General features: G+C 40.7%; 1 protein-coding gene across 1 annotated transcript in view; it reads left to right on the top strand.

The window, feature by feature from the left end:
* The window catches only part of LOC139961126 (E3 ubiquitin-protein ligase ARIH2-like), a 44,142-nt gene that overhangs the window by 12,168 nt on the left and 6,506 nt on the right, over positions 1-25,468 (top strand). The window contains exons 7-12 of the mRNA XM_071960032.1: positions 11,983-12,092; positions 12,530-12,647; positions 21,737-21,787; positions 22,970-23,015; positions 24,037-24,164; positions 25,044-25,187. Of these exons, the coding sequence (XP_071816133.1) occupies positions 11,983-12,092; positions 12,530-12,647; positions 21,737-21,787; positions 22,970-23,015; positions 24,037-24,164; positions 25,044-25,187 (597 nt within the window). The remainder of the gene's footprint in view (positions 1-11,982; positions 12,093-12,529; positions 12,648-21,736; positions 21,788-22,969; positions 23,016-24,036; positions 24,165-25,043; positions 25,188-25,468) is intronic.

The raw sequence follows: 25,468 nt of genomic DNA, 5'->3' as shown, positions 1-25,468 counted from the left end.
TGATGACATCATAGTCTGCCAACTGTAATATTCCACTCCCTGGAACAATCCAGGGGTAAGCCACTCAAAATATGTTACATTCAATCCACCAATCATATCTCAAGTAAGGTCATTGAGATGGTGTTTTTAACCAACAGTATGGAATAGTTTCTTTGTCTCTTTAATGCTGTCAAAGTGTCTTTGTTTCGTGTTCAGGCTTCTTGTCTGTGGATTAAATACTTTCTGTTTGAGTAGTTTTGGGTGTTACTATATTCTGGATTGATCATAGTTGATAGTGTACCTGTAGAAATAGGTTGCGTGAAACTTTCAGTTTCTACCCGCCTTGTCTTTCAGAGCGCAAAATTCAATGTTCTACGCCTCATTTGTCAGCTCTATGGGGTCAGCAAGATAAGTCACTACGGCAAAGGTCAGACACTGGGGAGGGGGGCTGCAAGTGGGTTGCATAGTTATGCAATCTTTTGTGCTCTGCAGAGTCAAGTAATAGCCACTACTGGTCTACAGAAATAGTCTGGATTGTTTGATATTGATTCAGTTTAATTGCATTGGGTATTTTAGAAGCCGACGCAGCTTCTCTTTCAGAAATGGTCTAAAATTTGTTCTTTCTTGACAAGGCCTAAAATGATAATATGCTTCTCTCTTGCCAGTCTCGACACTGCTAAATCATGCTTTCTGTAAAATATCGCATCTTCCCATTTTTCTGTTCCCACCTTGGAGGTCACTGTCGATGGCTTTAAAGCCGTGAATGGAAAACTACTGTACATCATCCATCGATTCTTGAAATTCTGCCTTAGGTTTGCTTATTGTTTTTTTCTTATCCACAAATCGCCCAAACTACTACCCCCAAGGTTGCAACCTTGTTTACATTTACCGCTGACGTTTTCAAGTGCATTTTTTTTCTGCACGGTCCTGTTAAAGTCTATGTAGGCGGCTTTACTCTGTCATTGTTGCACCTTGCTGTGGCTATACAGGCTAGGTTACTTCCATTTTTACCAGCGGACGTCAGGCAAAGAATTTGGTATAGTATTGAAGATACCAGTGGTGATATCGTATGACTTTAAAACTCTAAGTTTCCTGTAAAGGAGTCTTGTTGGTCAAATGTCCTCATATACCTCAAGTACATCTTTAGAGTAAGGAGTGTACAAGATTTACTCTGCCTGTCCAGAAATGGATACATTTTTTTACCAAACATGATTTTCATAACTTAAGAACCAGCCTTCACTTATTAGAAGTAATTTGGCCATAGGTTCAACGTTTCCATCTGCTTCGCAAGTCGTATCTTAGGCAGCAGACTTGAGGTAGTTTTTAGCTGGTAATACTTTTAATGCTGTGGTTCTGACTAATCTCAAATCTGCCGTTAATTGTTTCACAGTACAGAACTACTATAGTTCAATCTTTTTACTGGTACTAGGCACTACATCAGTAGGGTAAGCTTGTCTGTTCTTATCTCTGTGCTTGTTACACTAAAGGGTCGCTTCATGGTGATTAATTAGCCAAGTTTCCTGGAATTCTATTGTTTCCTTCTTGGATAAGATTCAAATGAAAGATCCTGCTTGAATGTTCTGAGGATTCTACTTCTTTTGTCTGTCCCCATCTTTCCCCCACTAGTTTGAAGGTTAGGTGTTCTTGAAGAAACTTGTCAATGATTCGCAAGAGTTCATTGTCATTATGTTATATCTACAAACAAAGGAAACATAACCTACTCTTGCACTTTCAACATGATCTTCTTAATCACTTTGAAAAGTACAGTATCTGCATGTTTGTGTGTGTGCATCTGTAGTGCCTAGCTGGTGTTGTAAGACAGAAGTACAGTAATTATATGTGTGTGTGTGTATCTGTGGTGCCTAGCTGGTGTATGTGTGTGTGTGTGTGTATCTGTGGTGCGTAGCTGGTGTCTTCAGACAGAGAAGTACTGTATCTGTATGTGTGTGTATGTATCTGTGGTGCCTAGCTGGTGTCTTAAGACAGAGAAGTACTGTATCTGTATGTGTGTGTGTAAGTATCTGTGGTGCCTAGCTGGTGTCTTAAGACAGAGAAATACAGTATGTGTGTGTGTGTATCTGTGGTGCGTAGCTGGTGTCTTCAGACAGAGAAGTACTGTATCTGTATGTGTGTTTGTATCTGTGGTGCCTAGCTGGTGTCTTCAGACAGATAAGTACTGTGTCTGTATGTGTGTGTATGTATCTGCGGTGCTTAGCTGGTGTCTTCAGACAGAGAAGTACTGTATCTGTATGTGTGTGTGTGCATCTGTGGTGCCTAGCTGGTGTCTTCAGACAGAGAAGTACTGTATCTGTATGTGTGTGTGTGCATCTGTGGTGCCTAGCTGGTGTCTTAAGACAGAGAAGTACTGTATGTGTGTGTCTGTACAGTATGTATCTGTGGTGCGTAGCTAGTGTCTTAAGACAGAGAAGTACTGTATCTGTGGTGTCTGTATGTATCTGTGGTGCCTAGCTGGTGTCTTCAGACAGAGAAGTACTGTATCTGTATGTATGTGTATGTATCTGTGGTGCCTAGCTGGTGTCTTAAGACAGAGAAGTACTGTGTGTGTGTCTGTATGTATCTGTGGTGCCTAGCTAGTGTCTTAAGACAGAGAAGTACTGTATCTGTGGTGTCTGTATGTATCTGTGGTGCCTAGCTGGTGTCTTCAGACAGAGAAGTACTGTATCTGTATGTGTGTGTGTGTATCTGTGGTGCCTAGCTGGTGTCTTCAGACAGAGAAGTACAGTATGTATGTGTGTGTATGTATCTGCGGTGCTTAGCTGGTGTTTTAAGACAGAGAAGTACTGTATCTGAGTATGTATCTGTGGTGCCTAGCTGGTGTCTTCAGACAGAGAAGTACTGTATCTGTATGTGTGTGTGTGTATCTGTGGTGCATAGCTGGTGTCTTGAGACAGAGAAGTACAGTATCTGTATGTGTGTGTGTGTGTATCTGTGGTGCATAGCTGGTGTCTTAAGACAGAGAAGTACTGTATCTGAGTATGTATCTGTGGTGCATAGCTGGTGTCTTGAGACAGAGAAGTACAGTATCTGTATGTGTGTGTGTGTGTATCTGTGGTGCATAGCTGGTGTCTTAAGACAGAGAAGTTGGACCTGAATCTCATCATTGTAAATGGATGGCCATATGTTGGTTTTTAGTGTATAGCCATGGTCAAAGTGTAATAATTTCTCAAGAAGGGCACCTTCAAAGAATGCCCATCTCGTATCGGTGTCATGTATTGTGCAAAAAGCAACAATGATTGTCAAAGGTCATCAGATTCTCATCTCAAGTACTGACAAGGGACATCCCCTACATTGGATGTATTTGTGCTAATTATGACCGTCTAGTTATTGTATTCTAATTAATAGTTTTGGATGTATCAGATGGTAATTCTATGACAAATAATGTGGCAACATGTACTGTAGTACTAATCATACATTACAGCTTACTACCCACATACTTTGCAATGACAGAGTAAACCATCTTTAGTTATCATTACTTATACTATTTGTATCTAGCCAAAAACTCTCACATATCAGTGTTCCTTTTATTAAGATTGGTGATTTCCAGATTTCTCCCGTCCAAGAGGCAAGAAACTTGGGCGTTATTTTCTATTCTTACTTGACAATGAAGCCACACATGAGATATCATTCGATCATCTATCTTGTACCTTCGGAATATCAGTAATATTCGTAAATAATTGAATCGTGAAGCCACTGAGAAAATTATCCACACTTGTACAACGTGTAAATTTAGTGGTCGTCTGAGACGACCAAAATAACTCCATTGCAACCAAAACTTGTCAAATTGTGAATTACTGGTTGCCCGCTGGACAACCAAAACCTTAGAAAAGGCTGGTTAATGTTCTGTGAACTGAACGGAAAACAGCCACAGAAACAACCGGAAAACAGAAAATATGTTCGTCAACAAAGGCCAATCAGACTTCAGGTTCACCCTCACGGGCAAAAGACTCCGCCCATCCATCACACCGCTACTTGCATACCGTATGTACATACTATAGTAAACACTCGACCAGTACTATGCATGAAAATTGATGACACACCTACAGGGTACCACAGGGTTATTGTAATATGAGCTGTGCAGCAAAACATCATATAATGTACCTAACGCATGTATGTAAACAATCTTTGCTCTAGTCAGCATTATTAGAAAATAAAATGCGGTAAGGGCGCTGAAATAAACACATAATTTGCTAATAATAACAGAATCCATGAATTCACTCAGAATTCACGGTTTCGTAGGAGTCCCAAACAAGTAATTGTTTCCAAAGATAAATTACTATTGGTTTTACATTGAAGACTGTCCGTTCACTGCACAGTACAGTACAGTTTGGCCTTTAGTCTATTAACAAGCCTGCACCACGCAGGGAAATGATCTGTCAAATATGTTGACGGATGATATTAACAGGGAAATTTCTGACGGGTCTGATGAGAGCAATATGGTGGGTGTTTCGAGAGAAAAAAATGGAATAGTAAAAGTGGTCAATTTAGGCAAATACCAACTAGTCATTCCCTCCCAAAGTGTAATAGATCATGCAATTACTCATCCCACATATTTCTGTGTAGCTTGAGTGGTACATCTGCAACACAAAGTTGACATCATAAGCCTTCAAATCCTCGAGCATTACACTTCACAGAAGATTGTACACACAACATGTGGCGATATGTTTATAGCAACATCCATGTATTAATGTATCTCCTGATTGGAGTTCCTTTGTCCATCCCAAAAACATATAGCCTACTTTTGTTTGTTCGTTTTTTCTTTATTTTCTCTTTTCCTCTTGCGTGCTTTAAGCACCCATCCTGGTGAATTGGATATGTGCGCGTTATAAATCCATATTTTTATTATGATTATTTCACACATCTCTTCTAACACCTATCCTACATACGTAGTGCAGTATAAATACTGTAAGCCTATATATGCTAGTGTCAAATAAGCCGTATCATCTCTCCTTTGTGTTTAGATTAGCTAATTACTTCCAGAAACGAGATATTTACTCAGACTTGCTGCAGTCAGCTCCTTTTACTTTCACACAGTGTCTAATCTCTTTGCCTTCCTTCATTTTTCTGTCGTGCTTTGTATAATCGAACCTCAAGTCTACAAAATTGCCTTTCCCACTTCCATTCTCACTTTTGGAGACAACTGCAAGTAGCCTTCTAATAGTTACTGTTTTGTAGAGTATGCACAGCACAGCAAGCCAGTATATAAACTGTTTACGTGCACCCTCTCTGTTCTCAGAGCGGTATGGAATTCCTTTGTACCTGTTTTCTTGTAAATTGCATATAAAAACTTGATGGACCAGAGAGCATATGTATATTTACTTCGCTCCTCGCTTACCTGTCTCCTCACAACCTTAGCACCTCATTCTACCGTGCCTATAAAGTCCTGGTAAAATACTGTAATAACACTGTGCGCCCTCTATGACCGAACCCCCCCTCGGTCACTCCTCACTACTCATTCTACCATTAAAAGTGTCTTCACGTGAATTTCTTGTGGATATATTTCCCTTGGATTTCGTCTTGGTTTTCTTTAGCGATCTTTGGAAGTTTCTTTCCTCGGATTCTTAGGAGTATTGCAGTCCTTTCCAGCCCGATAAGTATCCTTTTTTGTTGAAAGGGAGGGTTTTGGGGACTGTTTTTATTCCTAGTGCGTTTCCGCCCTTAGGTTTTTTGCGGGGGTAGCAGTTCCGCGAACTGCCTAGGTTTCCCGCCATTTTCCCTTCCCCACGCTATAGGCGTGTCGTTGTATTTTCATGTTCATAGCATGTCTACATTGTATTTCTATTCACGATTTCTTCTTCTATATTTCGCTCTCTCATGTTCTTTTTCAGCTTGTGTTGATTTTGTTAGGCCACTTCGTAGCGTTTTTCGTATTTTGCCGTTGCTAGGTTACGCTACGTACCTCTACTCACCGTTATGTACCTCCCGTTATCTCCCGTTCTCTTGTTAGTTTGCATTTTTCCGTAAGCTTAAGAGTTAGTCTTTCCTTAATTCGAGCGTTTTAGTTTGTCTCGTAACCAGCTAAAGCTTTTTAACTACTCGATGTTTCGGCCAGGCAGAACCTGGGTCGAACACGATTTGTGTCCTAAGTGTAGAACCTACACCAGACGGGACCCACGCCTGGTCTGCATAAATTTTTCGCCAGCCCAGTGGCACTAGATAGACCAGTGGCTTACGAGTCTAAGAAGCAAGCTTTAGGGCAGGCTGGACTTGATTCCTTAGGCCATCGGTGCCCCAGAAAAAGATATAGGAGAGACAAGAGAGAGAGAGAGAGGAGGGAGAAGTGGTGAGAGAGGTGGAGGAAAGTGGCCAAGAGAGGGCCGAAGGAGAGGTGGAGAGAGAGAGAAAGAGTACCCCTAACGGTCCCGGCGACGTCCGGTTGATTACGGCCAGAGGGAAGGGCAGGAGCAAGGCTCCCGCCAAGAAAAGACCTCTTGAGAAGAGGCACGGCTCGGCCGGGCTAGAGGCAACGTCTCAGTCCGGGTCGCAGCAAAGAGTACCCCTAACGGTCCCGGCGACGTCCGGTTGATTACGGCCAGAGGGAAGGGCAGGAGCAAGGCTCCCGCCAAGAAAAGACCTCTTGAGAAGAGGCACGGCTCGGCCGGGCTAGAGGCAACGTCTCAGTCCGGGTCGCAGCAAGAGAGACCCATGGAGCGCGGGCTACAGGCCACGGAGAGCTCGGGTCCGAGAGAGAGAGTACGACCGAGGAGTCGCTGAAACGGAGCCGGTCCCATAGCAGGCTCCGGGAGCCCGGGTCCGGCGAGAAAGAAAAAAAAAAAAAAAAATCCCACCGGAAAGGACAGAATGTCCGGGTCGAGGAGTACCGGCGTGGTGGTACCCGGCGTGGTACGCACACAGATACGGGCTCCGGGAGCCTGGGTCCGGCGAGGCCCCGGGTCCGGCGAGACCCCGGGTCCGGCGAGACTCGAAGGGAAGGCAGAACCGAGGTTTCACTCCAGATCCGAGACCGCCCCCGGAGCCGGGAACCAGAGCTATACAATCGACTGCTGGGTCCTCAGAGATTGGCTCCGGAGGGCCCGGGCCCGACGAGAACAGGGGCGCAGGGGCAGAAGCCCGGTCCGCAGATCTCCAAACGGGATCCAAAACTGGTCCCGAAGTCGGGAGCCTACGAGAGTAACAACATTTACAACTGCGACATTTACAATAACATTTACAACTACAACAACATTTACAATGAGATTAACAACTGCTAGGCCCCCAGAACGGGGTAGCAGGTGCAGAAGCCCGGCCCGCAGACCCCCTAACCGGAGCCGCGGCCGGTCCTGAGGCCGGGAACCGATGAGATTACCAATGCCGGGCCCCCAGAACGGGGTAGCAGGGGCAAGCGCCCAATCCGAAAAGAGAACCAGCCCCGAGCCAGGTTCCCACGGCAAAGGGAGAAATACCTATCCCCAGACACCGAACACAGACATCGGTGCCAAGGAGCGATCGCAACCCCGAGATTTCGGGGTTACAGAGGACGGTTACTCCCGCTTCCCAGAATAGGGGGAGTGTCCCCCCCCCCCGGAACTAGCAGCTTGAGCGGCGACGACAGGTTCGAATCATTTGCGGGAAAACACCGCTACCACTACACATCCCAAATGTGTGTTTATTTATCGAGTACCTGCAGACACTCAGGGGTCATATTCTCCTCGCTAATTATACTCCTCTCTAATCATAATTCATCGCCATTTGCCTAGGTTAAAATCTTACTTGTGTTTAAAAACACTGTCGTTTAAAACACTGGTGAACCCACTTCCAGAACATGTTAAAATGCGTAAGACTGAGGGGTTTCAAATCGGTTCTCATGACGTACAGTATTCCGTTTACTTTAAAACCTTGGCAAACTGCTAGGAAGAGAACTTTCTCGAGACTTGGCAAAGTGCCAGGAAACATAACGCTCATAGATCCTTGGCAAACTGCCAGAAAAAAAAAAGGTACAACGTGGCACATTTGTTAAGAGAGGAGGGGGGGCCAAGCAGCCACCTGGCTTGACACGTGTAAGCTCAACTTTTACCGCAACGAGCTATCGACTACGTGAGCGATCCTATGGAATAAGCCTTTCTTCCTATTTCTTTGGTGAATTACCAAGACAAACGCGTTAGTAAGTTGAAAAAGGGGTAGGATACAACCCCAGCAAGTTACAAGCGCTAACACGCTCCGAACATACAGCATGCGCTTCATGAGCAATGTTCGATGTTCCGACATCTTAAGCAGAGTTGCATTTCGTAGCACCTGATGGCCTAGTCTTGACTAGCCTAGGCGCTAGGTGGTTTCAATAGGAAGCTGGAAACCTTTACTGCACTACGAAATGGACACATCTCGACAGGAAGAGATTTGAGAAGTAACGGGTACGTTATCATAACATTCAATACGTGTTTATTACGTTAAATGTGGTGTTGATAAAACGTTGACATAAGATGTCTATGAGATATTACGTTATATTAATGTTATATTAATGTCTTAACGGAAATTGTTTTGAAATAATAGCCCCTAAAGGGTTTCGGTAACATATTTCTTACTCCTCTAATAACGCTATCATAGCAAAAGACTAAACATTTAGTAACGCCTTTGTGTTTGCTGAGTAACTCCCTGGACTCCGTTAAACAGCCAGGATTTATGAGGTGGAATTTCCACAAACCCACCCTACACATCCTTTGTTGGGAGTTTGTTCCTGGTGAGTAGGGCTGTAGCTTAGTTAGCTCAGTGGTTAAACCCGGTGCCTTCCAATCAAAAGGTCCCCGGTTCAAGTCACCCCAAGATTAATGTATGTTGTCCAGTTACAGAGCTGTTGACAATTCATAGTCATGGACATTAAATATGAATGTACGAGACTGACTTTGGTCAGCTTGCGGCTTTGATAAGCCAATGAGGCTTCTTCACAAGTTCCTACTTGCAGGATAATCTAAATTACATACACAAATACATACATATACTGTAGTTGTAAACTGTAGTTGTAAAAGCCACATAGCAGCTGTAGCATTGATTAAGACTCTGATGAAGCAAACTATCCATTCAGTACTCAATTTTTGGAGAGCACTGTGGTCAAGCAGTGTAGGCAGTGTACTGGTGATCTAAGGCTTGCAGGTTTTAGTCCTGGCCAGATCATCCTGTTGTTTCCTTGGGCAAGGCACTTTATCTCCATTGCGTCTTTCCATCCAGGAGGGATTTCTCTCTGTTTAACAGGTTATTTTTGAGAAGGGTAATATTGCTAGCGCCTCTGGCTTCGTTATCGATAGATAGGCCGGCGCAGTTCAACCCTCAATATTATTATTAATATTATTTTTCATGGAAAGAACCTCCATGAAACCTCCCTACAGGGTACAGCTTAGGTCTACATCATCAAGGCAGTACTTTTCTTCAGAGGTTTTCTGATTGCAACTGGTTGATAACTAAAGGGGTCATCAGCGGTACTGTGGTACTGCAAGCAGTACTGCGAGTGCTGCTGTATTGCAGGCGCTAACAAGGTCATCATACAGGCCACTGTCCTTGACTTCTTTAGCAGCATATACAGAGAAACCACTTTCCTGCACCACAGTGGCGTCAGCAGGGCAAAGGATCGGCCTCAACACCCTATTTGCAAAGATAACCAGGTTTCATGTACTTCCGCCTCGCTCTCAGGACTGTAGGGTTGGGGCTCTCTGGAGCCCTCCCAAGCCCAAGTACAGGGCACTTTGATCACCATCCTCTCAGACAACACGATGGTGGTGGCATACTGCACAGTAGCTACATCAATAGACAGGGTGGCACCAGGGCAGAGAGACTGTGCCGTCTGGCATGGGAGACCCTCACCACAGCTGCAGAATCTGGCACGGCCCTATGGGTCTCCCATATAGCCAGAAAGGAGAGTGTGAGGGCCGATGCTCTGCCCAGGGGACAACTCGACCCCGACGAGCGAACCCTTCGCAAGGATGCGGTAGGTTTTTCCACATGTTCGGCATACCTCTGATAGACCTGCTTACGACAAAGGGCAACAATGGGCTGCCCATCTTTTGTAACAGGCGGTCCCACCTGCAGCCTTCCACATAGCGCCAGGTCCCTGCCTTGAGACGGACCAGAGGTTTAAATTCTTCCCCCCCCTTTGGCATGATCAGCCAGATACTGAGGAAGATTCGCAGCTCCAAGGGTAAATTCATCCTAGTGGCTCCCTCCGGACCCCGGGTCCCAGGCCGCAGGTCCCACACGCAGGCCCCAGACGGGGACGTCTGGTTTTCCAGACGGCTCCACGCTGGGCATTAGCCCAGACATTGACCAGCTCACCAAAGGCATGGCTAATCGCCGTCCACGAGTCAGACAGTTAGCCCCCTCTGCGGGGCTCTCAGCAGTGCTGCATGCCCTGGCAGGGCCGCTGTACGAATCAACGGGGAACGCTTCCCTGGCTGCTCTTACAAAGAAAACACTCTTCATCATTGCGGTAGCGTCAGCGTGAAGGAGTTACCTCCAAGCCCTAACAACCAAACAGAACCACATCAGATTCGAGGGCCATGGGGCGAGGACGGTTCCAGACCCGTCCCTTATTGCCAAGAACCGGGCCTTGACTTTCTTGCCCGGTGACATTTTCTTTCCGGAAATCAAAACCCTTTCATCAGTGGCTGAGGACAAGCGATGGTGCCCAGTCAGGGCACTGAAGTGGTACTTAAACAGGACAGAGAAGTTGAGACAAACAACCTCCCTTTTCATCCTGCCACGACCACCTTAAACAGCAGCCGCCAAGGATACCCTATCCCGATGGCTAGTAGAGATGATCCGCCCGTTCACGATGGGGGGATACCCGGCCAAGAGATCACAACATCAGTGGGGCCTCGGCTTCCACAGCTCTCTCTGCCGGTATCCCGATACAGGACATCCTCAAGGTGGCAGCGTGGAAAACACCAACTACGTTCGTCGCCTGTTACTTACCTGACACTCTACACGCCGAGGCAGCTTTTGGTAGCTCGGCGATGCGAGGTCCGGTTGGTACTTGGTCCCACCCCTCGGGCCTCCCACCATCGGGCAGTGCCACTCGGTGCTAAGGTTGTGAGGAGACAGGTAAGCGAGGAGCGAAGTAAATATTCCAAAACTTACTGGTTTGGATATTTACGAGTGACGAGCTTACCTGTCTCCATTCCCGCCTCCCTCCCCCGAGGGGGTGGGACACAGCCGGACGGGGGAGCAGTCGTTCGACTAGGCTCACGACTCCAAGCACAACACCAGATAGACAGAGCCAACAACTACTAAGAGTCACCGGCCAGGTCTATCGGTGAGGGTAACTTTGCACCCTGTGTTTTTCATATGCGTACTCACCTAAGTTGTCTTAGGGTTAGCAAGTGTTGGGCCTTTACAGGATGAGGCTCCTTGTTAGGAAAAAGGGGTAGTTTCGCCTGCAGGGCTCAGGAGAGTGTCCCCCCCCCCTTACCCGCTGCGGCGGGGAGGATTACACTCTCCCTGCTAGGAAGGCATCAGTGCCTTTTGTTAAGGGCTCACCTTTGAGAAGTTTAGTCGACGGGAGTCCTTGGGGGTGGCCAGAGGATTCTGGCCACCCCTATTTCGGTGACCGTGAGGCCACTTTTAAGGAGTGGTCTCATGAGTAGTGAGGAGTGACCGAGGGGGGGGGGTTCGGTCATAGAGGGCGCACAGTGTTATTATTTTACCAGGACTTTATAGGCACGGTAGAATGAGGTGCTAAGGTTGTGAGGAGACAGGTAAGCTCGTCACTCGTAAATATCCAAACCAGTAAGTTTTGGAATAACTTCTGTGGACAATATGTACTGTATTTGAATGAAAGTGATATTTTAATATAAATGATTTTTCAGACATCTGAGTGGTACAAACCAAAGTACAATCCCTTCTGTGGTAACGAATTGATTGCCTGAAAATAATAATGGCTAAATTAGTTCACATGCAAAACAAAGATCACTTATGTCTCCAACATAAGTTATGGTTCTGAAACTTCTGATCTCTAACATCATGCAGATTCTTTTGATATATATATTTTTTTACTCATTTCAGAGTCACTATAATTTAAGATTTTGTCCAGGGACAGACTGTACTATGGTAGCTCAAGCAGACAAACCTCAAAGCAAACGGGTTGACTGCAGCAAGTGCAAAACGTCATTCTGGTAAGTTTGGAAGGTAAAGACTGTTTCTACAACAAAAATCGGGCATTTTGTAAACAATAACGACAAGGAGAGAGAATAATAGATGTATTGACAAAAATGTAAAGATCCAGTATTGTTTGGAAGAAGAAATAATTTGCACGCCTTGTGGTGTTTGACCAAATCTGACTACCTGATATGAAAGCTTTGCTCCTCATCCCCCAACCACTTGGTCCCCCCCAACCACTTTGTCCCCCCCTCCTCCTCCGGCCCCAATATCATGTTTTAGCAGTCATTTTTAAAGTATATTTCATTTACATTGAGCCAAGTTAGTAATGTCTTCATACAGTCTGATGTTGATTCCCTTAGTACCTTATTGAAATAGTTGATAGTTTGTACCCTTGTGCCGTTCTATCAACCAGCATCAATTCATGACATTAATAAATACATTAATGTTTCAGTTTCAACTGCTGCGGGGCTTACCACGCGCCGACAGACTGTGAAACTGTGAAGAAGTGGTTAATGAAATGTGCAGACGATTCAGAAACCGCCAACTACATCAGTGCAAATACTAAAGACGTAAGTAGCCGAAGTGTATTACAAATTAAACAAAGTCACACAACCCCTGGACTGCCTTCTTTGTTGCCTGCGATGTCATTCTCTGTTGGTATTAATCCCTGGAAAGTCAAGGATTAGTACTTGTCAGTAAAAAGCTCAGGATTAATGAAAGTGAAAGGAAAGAGCTGTCGTGGGTTAAATTTATGATTACTATCTTTGTGTGTCAGAATCTGAGCCACGGATGGTCGCACATGTGGTCTTTGTTTAATATCGCATTGAAAGACTTTATGGTGTATATGAATGAAGAAGTTGGTTAATAGCTTTGGGTTTTGGTGGGAAGGGGTGAGGGGGGAGGAGGAGTAGGTACAGTACTGATTTCGCTTAACTCCCGTTAAAATTCGTTAAAAGGAAAATAACCGAATTTCCACGTTTTTTCATCGAAATTCCCCGATTTTTATCGAAATTCCCCGAATTTTAACGATTGGTTATCTCAGTCATTTCCTTCGTGGAATTTTCAACGATACGTTGAAATTCTTTTTTAAACGAAATAGAAGGTCAATGTGTGGTTACGCCAAACGTCAGAAAACGAGCAACTTCGTTTATTAGTATTGATTAGACTTTGGAACAGTCGTTTGCAGGCAGGAATTTCTCAAGACCATTCCTGTACTTGCATGAGTACAGTACTGATTTCGCTTAACTCCCGTTAAAATTCGTTGAAAGAAAAATAACCGAAATTCTTCGTTTTTCATCGAAATTCGGCGATTTTTATCGATTTTTATCGTTTTTTATCGAATTTTATCGATTGGTTATCTCAGTCATTTCCTTCGTGGAATTTTCAACGGTACGTTGAAATTCTTTTTTAAACGAAATAGAAGGTCAATTTGTGGTTACACGAAACGTCGGAAAACGCGTAACTTCGTTTATTAATATCAGTTAGACTTTAGTTCAGTCGTTTGAAAGAGGGAATATTTTCGAAAGCATTCTCATGCTTATATGAGTAGTAACACTCAAAGAAACGTGTAATTAAACTGACGGGGGACGTTTTCTGACTGTGAACCCCAAACACAGTGACATAAGTCTTAACTTCGCCAGGCTTCTACAGAGGTTGCAGTCAAAGCTATGTACCACGAGGCACCCTTCCTAATAAGTTGAAGTTCTGTTTAACCATTTAAATAACAGTGAATGGACATATAAACTTGGTTTACTTGCAGAATACGAAAAATAGTTATTTCTAAGAGATGTAAATTTGTTTTTTTATGAGAGTTGAAGTATGAAACTTTGTTTCCGAGCGAAAACATGTTACTTGAAGCAAAATAAAGATGCCCCGCCCATTCTGCGAGGACGCTTCCATTTTTCAAAAAGGCGTTTTCTCTTTCTATTTTTTCTATTTTGTTTACATTTTAAACATGAAAATTATTTTAAAATATGTGAAGAACTTAGTAATGTACTGCAAACTATCTATAAAAAAACAGAAAAACGATGTTTTAGGCATGAATAATGTGTTCAATATAACTCAAGTAGTAGGCCAATAGTCATAAGCTCATGATAGTGTCGTCAATTCGTTTTCCCAGTTAATATTTGTGACATATATCACCCGTGTACATCGATCAATGGCATGTTGAAATCCCGTGTGAAAATATGTTGACCCCAAAAGAGGCAAATGGTCGTTCTAGAAAGTACCGTCATAACATTAACAACACAAGGCCAGTTTGCTCTCTCAGGTCTGCACGTGTACAGCCATTTTTTCACACATGGTATTATGCTGTGCATGCATTGCGGGCGGGATTGCGGCAAACATAAAAGAAAATGAATGAAAATGAAAAACTTACGATATTTTTCACAAATATTGATGCTTAGATAAGTGCTTCCTCACAATCAACGAGCCGCCTTAAAATTCGCTCCGCTTACGTAAAACTTCTATATATATAACACATGGAAAAACCCGAGATTTTACACACATAATTCCCACTGACATTGGTCACAGAACATAAGTAGGTCATTGAACTTTGCCCAAGTTCATCGCACCATGGGAACAACACAACAGATTGAACATGATGTTACATCTCCCGCCATCTGGACGCCGAGTGTAAATTTTGATGTTATATGCAAATTATGAATGGTACTGCGCAGCGCGATTAAAACTTAACCTATTGCGACACAAATTTTGGCTGTTGTTGAATTAACTTTTGTATCTAATGTAAGGTACTGTATCATGTATGTGACACAAGAGAAAGAAAATGAAATCGGAGGCTGCTACAACCCATCCCACAACACGTGCGTGCGTAATTTGTTTTCTTAACATGACTTTTAATAAGTAAGCAGGAAAGGTGGGTAAGTTTACTAATTTAGGCGAGTTTTTGTTAAAAATCTTGTGATAGATAGACAAATATATTGTTTTTTTCTTCAAAAGTTACGATGTTGCCGAAGGCCGAGTGATATAAATTCAGTGATCTGAACTTCTGAACACCACGAATACTGATCATGTGTGTTATTCTTTTCAGCAATTATTACACGAAAGGTTCGCAATATTATCGGGCCTAATTAGTAATTAACATACATTGATCGAGTGTCTTGTTGCCTGAATTGCTACCTGCTGGGGAAAAAACCTTAATTATTGTACTCATTATGTCCTATTTTCATTAAAAGTCGAGTGACCGTGCGTCGAAAAAAACCGCGATCGGGAAACGGCGTTTAAACGTTAAACCGACCGGCAGGCGATACGGTGAAACGGTTAGCGAAATATCTGTTGGGTCACACCCTTACTTAAACACACACAAAAACACCTTATTGAATGAAAATATACTAAAAACCATATCGCAAAAACACAAAATCGCATATAACTCGAAAACGGAAGGAGATATCGACTTTTGTCGGCTGTATAGGGATTTCCTAAACCGAATTTTGATGCGCTCTATCCACCTGTGTCATTTATGAGCTTCTCTGACGTAAGCTGCAGTACGTAATTTCTCTATACCAGTTCCGCGAAATTTATTTACTGTACGCAATAAGCATCGTTCGCTATGTTTTCTTTCACAACGAATATTCAAAGTTTTGCTCCACACGCTTCACAGATATTGTTTTATGTCGTTCATTTTCAATTCTACTTTAAAATTACCTTTTTCGAACGATGCATTGCATGCTTTATTAAACATTCCTGATTAGTAACTTGGAAGGATATTCAAATATGTATTATTTTCATTTGATATGATTTTATGAGCTGTTCCACTTGAAAAACGATGATAAAACCGAAAAACAAAAACATTTACTTCTCATGTGACGCATACCGGGAGACTCATAAAAACTCCCCCTTCTTATTAAATTAAATGTACATGCCGTCAGGCCAGTTGAAAGCCGTCAGGCCAGTTGAAAGCCCTCCCTACTAATGTTTGATCAGCTCTTCCCAATATACAATACTCAAATAAGCAATGAAAATATATTCATTTTCCACAGATTTCTACCCAACGTGGGCCCCAAGTCACTGCTTTATTTTCTTAGTAGTCATGGATACAATTGTTTGCAACTCTCTTGCTGGCCAGGTGTTTCAAGTTTTATTAATAGCACGACTTCTGATTGGTTCATTCAAGATAAACTTTCTATCCCTGCTGGATTGTTCTACTTATAATATGAATGAATATTTGGTTTTCAGGTAACATCCATTCCATTACGAACAGTAGGGGTAAAATAATGTTTGCTTCTAGAGGCAGCCAGCCAAAGGTTCAGATAAATACTATGCTAATTAACAGATGGTAGGCGTGAATTTGACAAAGCCAGGTTTATGATTGGACTAAGCCTCTCAAAAAAAAGTTTGGTGGTGGGGATATCCAGGGTATGGAATACACATGTTAGCAGCAAACTGCAGGTGGCCCAGACCCAGGCTGCGACCTAAATACCAGGGCAGTCCATCTGCATTCGCGGGCAACTTACAGTAACGGGTTAGGGGGAAAATAACAGGATGTTTTTTTATTTTTGCGTGCATTGAAGCTGGGGGAGATTTTTTGTACGGAATGCGCTCTCAGAAAAGTTTGTTTAGTGAGTGATGTTCTGTAGTAAACAGTACTGTAGTACGTCAAGTAACACAGGAATTTATTGGAAATAAAGATCTCTTTGATATCCAGCTACGACTGTTTCATTGTGGATATTTTTTTTATTTCTAGTTTTTCTGACGCTGCGTTCCTTGGTGAGCTAACCGAAACTTATCTTAGTTTAATACTAGCCTATAACTTAAGAGTCGTAGAATGTGCTTATTACGATCGATCAAGACTAGTTTTTACTATCCTAGCCAAATCATTTTTCAAACACCTACAGTAGTAAAGAACTTACTCTATCTACAATCAAACTTTTGTAACATTTGTACTATTCCTCTACAACTTCTGGTAGAGTCTGAAAACGGCTGTAGTTAAACTAAGGATTCAACGCAAGTCACAACCTTGATATGTCTAGAATAGCCTTTGCGGTTTTTGATCGCGATAACTTTCGTGGAATTTTCGTTGAAACTTCGTTGACAACCCGTGCCCGCAGTAGTCTAAATCTTGTCAACGAAATTATTCGTTTTTAAGCGATTTTCAACTTTTTTTATCGATTTTCAACGTTTTTTATCGATCGTTGATTTTTTTTCAACGGGAGTTAAGCGAAATCAGTACTGTAGTGACACTCAAAGAAACATGTAGTGAAACTGACGGGGGACGTTTTCTAACTGTGAACCCCAAACACAGTGACATAAGTCTTAACTTCGCCAGGCCGCAAGAGAGATTGCAGTCAAAGCTATATACCACGAGGCACACTTCCAGATAAATTAGAGTGCTGTTTAACCATTTAAATAACAATGAATGGACATATAAACTTGGTTTACTTGCAGATTACGAAAAATAGTTATTTTTTAGAGATGTAAATTTGGATTTTTATTAGAGTTGGAGTATGAAACTTTGTTTCTGAGCGAAAACATGTTACTTGAAGCAAAATAAAGATGCCCCGCCCATTCTGCGAGGACGCTTCCATTTTTCAAAAAGGCGTTTTCTGCTTTTTATTTTTTCTATTTTGTTTACATTTTAAACATGAAAATTATTTTAAAATATGTAAAGAACTTAGTAATGTACTGCAAACTATCTATAAAAACAGAAAAACGATGTTTTAGGCATGAATAATGTGTTTAATATAACTAAAGTAGTAGCCAATAGTCATAAGCTCATGATAGTGTCGTCAATTCGTTTTCTCAGTTTATATTTGCGACATATCACCCGTGTACATCGATCAATGGCATGGTGAAATCCCGTGTGAAAATATGTTGACCCCAAAAGACGCAAATGGTCGTTCTAGAAAGTACCGTCATAACATTAACAACACAAGGCCAGTTTGCTCTCTCAGGTCCGCACGTGAACAGCCATTTTTTCACACATGGTATTATGTTGTGCATGCATTGCGGGCGCGATTGCGGCAAACATAAAAGAAAATGAAAGAAAATGAAAAACTTACGATATTTTTCACAAAGATTGATGCTTAGATAAGTGCTTCCTCACAATCAACGAGCCGCCCTAAAATTCGCTCCGCTTACGGAAAAACTTCTACATATATAACAAATGGAAAAACCCAAGTTTTTACACACATAATTCCCACTGACATTGGTCACAGAACATAAGTAGGTCATTGACATTCGAACTTGACAATTTGCCCAAGTTCATCGCACCATGGGAACGACACAACACATTGAACATGATGTTATATTCTCCCGCCATCTGGACGCCTAGTGTAATATGCAAATTATGAATGGTACTGCGCAGCGTGGTTAAATCTTAACCTATTGCGACAAAAATTTTGGGAGGCTGTTTGAAGTAACTTTTGTATCAAATGTAAGGTACTGTATCATGTATGTGACACAAGAGAAAGAAAATGAAATCGGAGGCTGCTCAAACCAATTTCAACTTGATTTTTACAACCCAACGAACAACACGTGCGTGCGTAATTTGTTTTCTTAACATGACTTTTAATGAGTAAGTAGGAAAGGTCGGTAAGTTTGCTAATTTAGGCGAGTTTTTGTTTAAAATCTTGTGATTGATAGACAAATATATTGTTTTTTTTTCTTCAAAAGTTAGGACGTTGCCGAAGGCCGAGTTATATAAATTCAGTGATCTGAACTTCTGAAGACCACGAATCCTGATCATGTGTGTTAGGCAATTATTATTACACGAAAGGTTCACAATATTATTGGGCCTAATTAGTAATTAACATACATTGATCGTTGTCTTGCTGCCTGAATTGCTACCTGCTGGAAAAGAAAACCTTAATTATTGTACTCATAACGTCCTATTTTCATTAAAAGTCCAGTAACTGTGCGTCGAAAAAGCCGCGATCGGGAAACGGCGTTTAAACGTTTAACCGACCGGTAGGCGATACGGTGAAACGGTTAGCGAAATATCTGATAGGTCACACCCTTATTTAAACACACACAACAAAACGCCTTATTCAATGAAAATATACTGAAAACCATATCGCAAAAACACAAAATCGCTTATAACTCGAAAACGGAAGGAGATATCAACTTTTGTCGGCTGTGTAGGGATTTCCTAAACCGAATTTTGATGCGCTCTTTCCACCTGTGTCATTTATGAGCTTCTCCGACGTAAGCTTCAGTACGTAATTTTTCTATACCAGTTCCGCGAAATTTATTTACGCAGTAAACATCGTTCATTATGTTTTCCTTTCACAACGAATATTCAAAGTTGTGCTCCACATGCTTCACAGATATTGTTTTATGTCGTTCATTTTCAATTCTACTTTAAAATTACATTTTCGAACGATGCATTGCATGCCTTATCAAGCATTCCTGATTAGTAAAACTAAGGAAGGATATTCAAATTTATATTATTTTCATTTGATATGATTTTATGAGTTGTTCCACTTGAAAAACGATGATAAAACCAAAAAACAAAACCTTTACTTCTCATGTGACGCATACCGGGAGACTCATAAAAACTCACCCTACTCATTAAAATAAATATACATGCCGTCAGGCCAGTTGAAAGCCGTCAGGCCAGTTGAAAGCCCTCCCCAGTAATGTTTGATCAGCTCTTCCCAATATACAATACTCAAATAAGCAATGAAAATATATTCATTTTCCACAGAAATCTACCCAACGTGGGCCCCCAAGTCACTGCTTTATTTTCTTGGTAGTCATGGAAACAATTGTGTGCAACTCTCTTGCTGGCCAGGTGTTTTCAAGTTTTATTAATAGCACGACTTCTGATTGGTTCATTCAAGATAAACTTTTCATCCCTGCTGGATTGTTCTACTTATATATATATGAATGAATATTTGGTTTTCAATTAACTCAGTAACAGATAACATCCATTCCATTACGAACAGTAGGGGTAAAATAATGTTTGCTTCTAGAGGCAGCCAGCCATGAAGGTTCTGCAGTGCTAAACCCCCACGAAGATAAATACTATGCTAATTAACATAAGGTAGGCGTGAATTTGACAAAGCCAAGTTTATGATTGGACTAGCCTTTCAAAAAAGTTTGGTGGTGGGGATATCCAGGGTAGGGAATGCACATGTAAGCAGCATACTATAGGTAGCCCAGACCCAGGCTGCGACCTTAATTACCAGGGCAGTCCATCTGCTTTCGCGGGCAACTTACAGTAACAGGTTAGGGGGAAAATAACATTTTTTTTTTTTTTTTGCGTGCATTGAAGTCGGGGAGATTTTTTGGACGGAATGCGCTCTCAGAAAAGTTTGAAAGTGAGTGCGGTTCTGTAGTAACGGTACTGTAGTACGTCAAGTAACACAGGAATTTATTGGGAATAAAGATCTCTGATATCCAGCTACGGCTGTTTCATTGTTGATATTTTTTTTCTTGTTTTTCTGACACTGCGTTCCTTGGTGAGTTAACTTAAACTGATCCTAGTTTAATACTAGCCTACAACTTAAGAGTCATAGAATGTGCTTGTTACGATCGACCAAGACTAGTTTTTATTATCCTAGCCAAATCATTTTTCAAACACCTAGTACAGAACTTACTCCGTCTTATATACAATCAAACTTTTGCAACGTTTGTAATATTCCTCGGCAACTTCTGGTAGAGTCTGAAAACGGCTGTAGTTACACTAAGGATTCAACGCAAGTCACAACCTTGATATGTCTAGAATTGCCTTTGCGGTTTTTGATCGCGATAACTTTCGTGGAAATTTCGTTGAAACTTCGTTGACAACCGTGCCCGCAGTAGTCTAAATCTTGTCAACGAAATTAACCGATTTTCAACTTTTTTTATCGATTTTTAACTTTTGTTATCGATCGTTGATTTTTTTTCAACGGGAGTTAAGCGAAATCAGTACTGTAGGGATCAGGCATTTTATAGTAGTGTGTCTGAGTAAGAAAGGAAGACTGTATAGGTTTATATTTGGGCTCTCTTTAATTTAATGGCACATTGATGAGTAGCTGAGATAATTGCACCCTTCTGAAAACTTACTTTTGGGAAGGGAATGGGATGGTGGGGGGGGGGGAGGGAGAAGAGGATCAAAATAACAGAAAGCTGCTGCCTGATGATATCCATTGAACATGTCTGTGTTGTGGATTAAAGTCAGTTCAAGTGGCACAAACATGTCTATAAACATGCAAAATTGTATATACCATGCCAGTACCTAAAATATTCATACCTAGACTAGTTCATTTGTGTATGTGCAGTTGCAATCATGGATTAACCCACTCAGGTAAAGGGAAGTTGCGGCTTGAATACCTTCCAAGTAGCCCCAAATTTATTTATTCCTTCTAGATGAGAAAGTGCCATAATAAAGTGTAGACAGGTAAATAGTTTGACTCTCAAATAGAAAGTTGAACCAATGTCACTTTGGAGTAACGGTAACAGTGCCAATGCAAGACAACAACTGCAACTCATACAGACAAAGTTTGTCCAGCGTAGATCAAAACCAGCAAATAATTAAGTTTAAATTGAAACTGAAACAGACATCCATAACATATCTTTAGCACAAAGGATTGAGATTACTTGTTAGTCCATATAGTCTGTCTTGTATTTACTGTATGCAATCATATATTTGAAAAGAAACCATTATTGTCAGTTTCTTGTTATTGAGTGTTTCCCTTCTCTCTTTTTACACCACTAGTGTCCTAAATGTCATGCTTGTATAGAGAAGAATGGCGGTTGTAACCATATGGTGAGTCCATTGTTAAACCTTCCTCTTGTGTTTCTGATTGAGTAGGTATAATTTTGAGAAGTCTTCTTTTCATTTGCTTGTCTGGTTTTAACTGTCTGTATATTATTTGCTTTTAATCATAAATAGTTCTAGGTCTATGGTTAGGTTAAGTTGCACCTTTGCTATGCTGTAGTGCCTAAGTCATATTAGTTCATTTGCTTGCTTAATTGTCAACAGTTTGGTGTAGGATATGGAATATATACTGTATATGTGTCCAAAAATGACAAACTGGTATTATGTTGACTGGTATTTTAAGTTACTTCAAATTGATAGCTGAATGGTACCATTCAAGATATCTATGTGTGTATAATTCCATTCCACAGTGGTGTGTTAATACAGGTCACTCTATCAATATTTACAATAAATGACCTTTGAGTTAGCTTGGATAATCATTTGCAGTAAAGGGTCATTTGCAGTGAAGTAATGGGTTATTTACAGTGCAGTAAATGGTTATTTACAGTGCAGTAAATGGTCATTTACAGTGCAGTAAATGGTTATTTACAGTGCAGTAAATGACTATTTACAGTGCAGTCAATAGTTATTTACAGTGCAGTAAAGGGACATATCTTTATGAACCTTCTAAGCAGCAAATAATACCAATGTCAATTAACTTAATATTTAGTTGCTTATTTAGTAAACTTATATGACATATTCATAGAACAGATATATCATGTGATACTGACTCAGCATTGTCATCAACTATGAACATATCATATAGCCTGATAGCTGAAAATTTGCATTTTGCATTTGCAAGATTGCATTCAAAGTATTTAGTGAAATGTAAAATGTTTTGTAAAATGTTTTCATTTAAAACAGTACTTGTATTCTCCCTCGAATTCCATTGTTTTCATCAACTGTTCCACCTTCTAAAATAGGAATGTTTAGTTTGCTTGCAGTTGGGTGTAATTTCAAGTTTGAGTGACATATAAACATGGTAAATATACTTCAAATGATGGCATGTATCTGATTTCATTAGCATGGTTGACCTCAAAGCCTTGATGCTCGTCAGTAGATTTTGTGCAGATAGTAACCCAGTTGTATTACACTAGATATGCAGAGAAATAATAATAACATTAAAGTGAAACACAAAGCAGAAATAACAGGAAGCAACCGAGGATAAGCTTTCTTTTTGTTCCTTTCCAGCAATGTTCCAGGTGTAAACATGACTTTTGTTGGGTCTGTATGGGTGGTAAGTTATCCTTTATGGTTTCTCTTTACCTTCATAGTATCAGCCTTCCCTGTGCTACAGTAGCTATATTCCCCTTCACAGATTCATAGTGACAGAATACCCTGTGCTAAGTACATTCCACTTCACAGATTCATTTCATCAGCAATTACTGCAGTACTGTAGTATTGTCAATGAAGGTCGTGGAAAGAACAAAGTACTTTTACAATTTTGCTGGTTTTGGGCCTTTATTTACTTAAGTCTTTAATCTTTGAAATAGTTGCAGCTACCTTCAACTGTTGTTTGCAACTATGACTCAAGATATATATATATATATGGTACACTATATGCAAAGTAGGCTAGATACCTTTCTATAGGTGAAGAGTGTATATAGGCTAAGTGTTCACTTGGGTTTGACGTTTCTCAATAGAATAACTCAACAGAGTAACAGAATATTATCTAATTGCATGGGAAAGTAAACAGAAAGTTAACTAGCGTCTTTAAAGTATTGATCAAAATGAATTGTATGTTTTCAAGGCTTTATAACAAACTGCAGAAGAAGAAAAAAGAAATACAAAATTTCATAGTTGCAGACCACAACTTTGTATGATGTGTTTAGCATTTTTGTTGTTGGTAATTGTTTATTTAATTAAGAATAACGTGGGGTGAAAGTTGTTACTTTTTTTTTTCAAATTTACAAAAATTTGAGGACTCCTCTATGTTGATAGCACTCTGTAGGGGAGATTCATTTTGATGTAAATATGAAATGATTTCTCCTGATGAGTGATGTACACTGAACAGCAGTTATTCTTACTATATGCAAGCCGTGTATGGTAGCGAGAAATGTATTGAGATGGGCTACATTTGACGTTTGTTCAGCAAAACAAATTTGGCAAACTTTTAATGGAAATTTTTCAATAAATAATATGTATATGAAATACATGTTACCAGCTTCAATATAGAGATTTAAAAAATGAACGGTACATATAAAGGGTCAAAAAAGGGTTTTGAGTAAATCTTTGTCATGCCTTGTTGTTTAATAAAGATTGGAAGTTTCACGGCACAGAGTACTATGAATGCAGTCGATACAAAGAAAAACCAGACATCGTCAATGAATGTGCTCAGGTCAAAGCCAGGGAAGCCCTTAAGAAATATCTCTTCTACCATGGCAGGGTGAGTACATCTTGTCAGAGCTGTTTTATGGTTTGATAAGTTAATGCTAAACGCAGGGAAGCCATCAAAAGAATATTCTTCTATACCATATTGTAGTGTGTGAAGTTTATGCATGTTGCTATAAAGATTTATGCAAAAGCTAAGTGAAACCCTGAAGAAGTATCTCTTCTACCACGTTAGTGTGAATAATTAATTCCTCTGGGTGCCTATTTATCATTTAGTAATGGCAAAACCAGGGAAGCCCTTAATAATTAACCTTATATATATACAATTTATGTTGCTTCAAAGGTTAATGGCAAAGCCAGGTGTTACCCTTTAAGAATTACCTCTTCTCACAGTTTTGGTGATTAAAATCACCATGTGCTCTTTTGTTAAGATTAATGCATGGCAATACCACTAACTCTCAGAAAATATATAGATCTATCTCCATGGCAACATGATTCATTAATATGTGAGCTACTTGCGATTAATGTACGTCCAGGCTTTCAATGTTTGAACTACAAAGTACTTCTCTAAATAGCTCTTGTTTTTATCCTGTTCATTTACTATACCCTCGTGCTACTATCTTGTCATTTTTATATCAAAAATATGCTTTCACCCTACTTAGGGTATTTATATCAGAGAGTTGGTTGATTTATCCAAATAAATCTATCTTCTTAAAAATGTGTAATATATTTCAACTAGATGGTAGTTTATATTAAGTAATAGTTATTTTATGAACAGTAAATTAATAATATTTTCGGATATTGCATCCCTTGTGGTTTGTTAAAAGTGTGAGATATATTTCATGTGTTTGGGTGATTACTATGAACAGACGTGTATGTTTACCTGAAGTTTGAAAGTAACAAATACCTTTTATATTTACATTCATTCATACAGTGGGAGAATCACGCCAGAAGTCTTGAACTTGAAGCAGTAACGTTAGGAAATATCAACAAGAGAATTCAAGAGAAAGTGATGAAGAATGAGGGAACTTGGATAGACTGGCAGTATCTACTGGATGCTGCTGCTCTGTTAGCAAAGGTAAGTTATATGTGACATAACATGGTCCATCTATTAGTAACATAGAGTATAGGGAACCAATGAACCATTCAGGGATAGACTGGCAGTATCTACTGGATGCTGCTGCTCTGTTAGCAAAGGTAAGTTATATGTGACAAAACATGGTCCATCTATTAGTTACATAGAGTATAGGGAACCAATGAACCATTCAGGGATAGACTGGCAGTATCTACTGGATGCTGCTGCTCTGTTAGCAAAGGTAAGTGATATGTGACATAACATGGTACATCTATTAGTAACAT

Source organism: Apostichopus japonicus, chromosome 20 (assembly GCF_037975245.1).
Source record: "Apostichopus japonicus isolate 1M-3 chromosome 20, ASM3797524v1, whole genome shotgun sequence".
Lineage (NCBI taxonomy): Eukaryota > Metazoa > Echinodermata > Holothuroidea > Aspidochirotida > Stichopodidae > Apostichopus > Apostichopus japonicus.
This window is presented reverse-complemented; position numbering and strand designations above follow the sequence as displayed.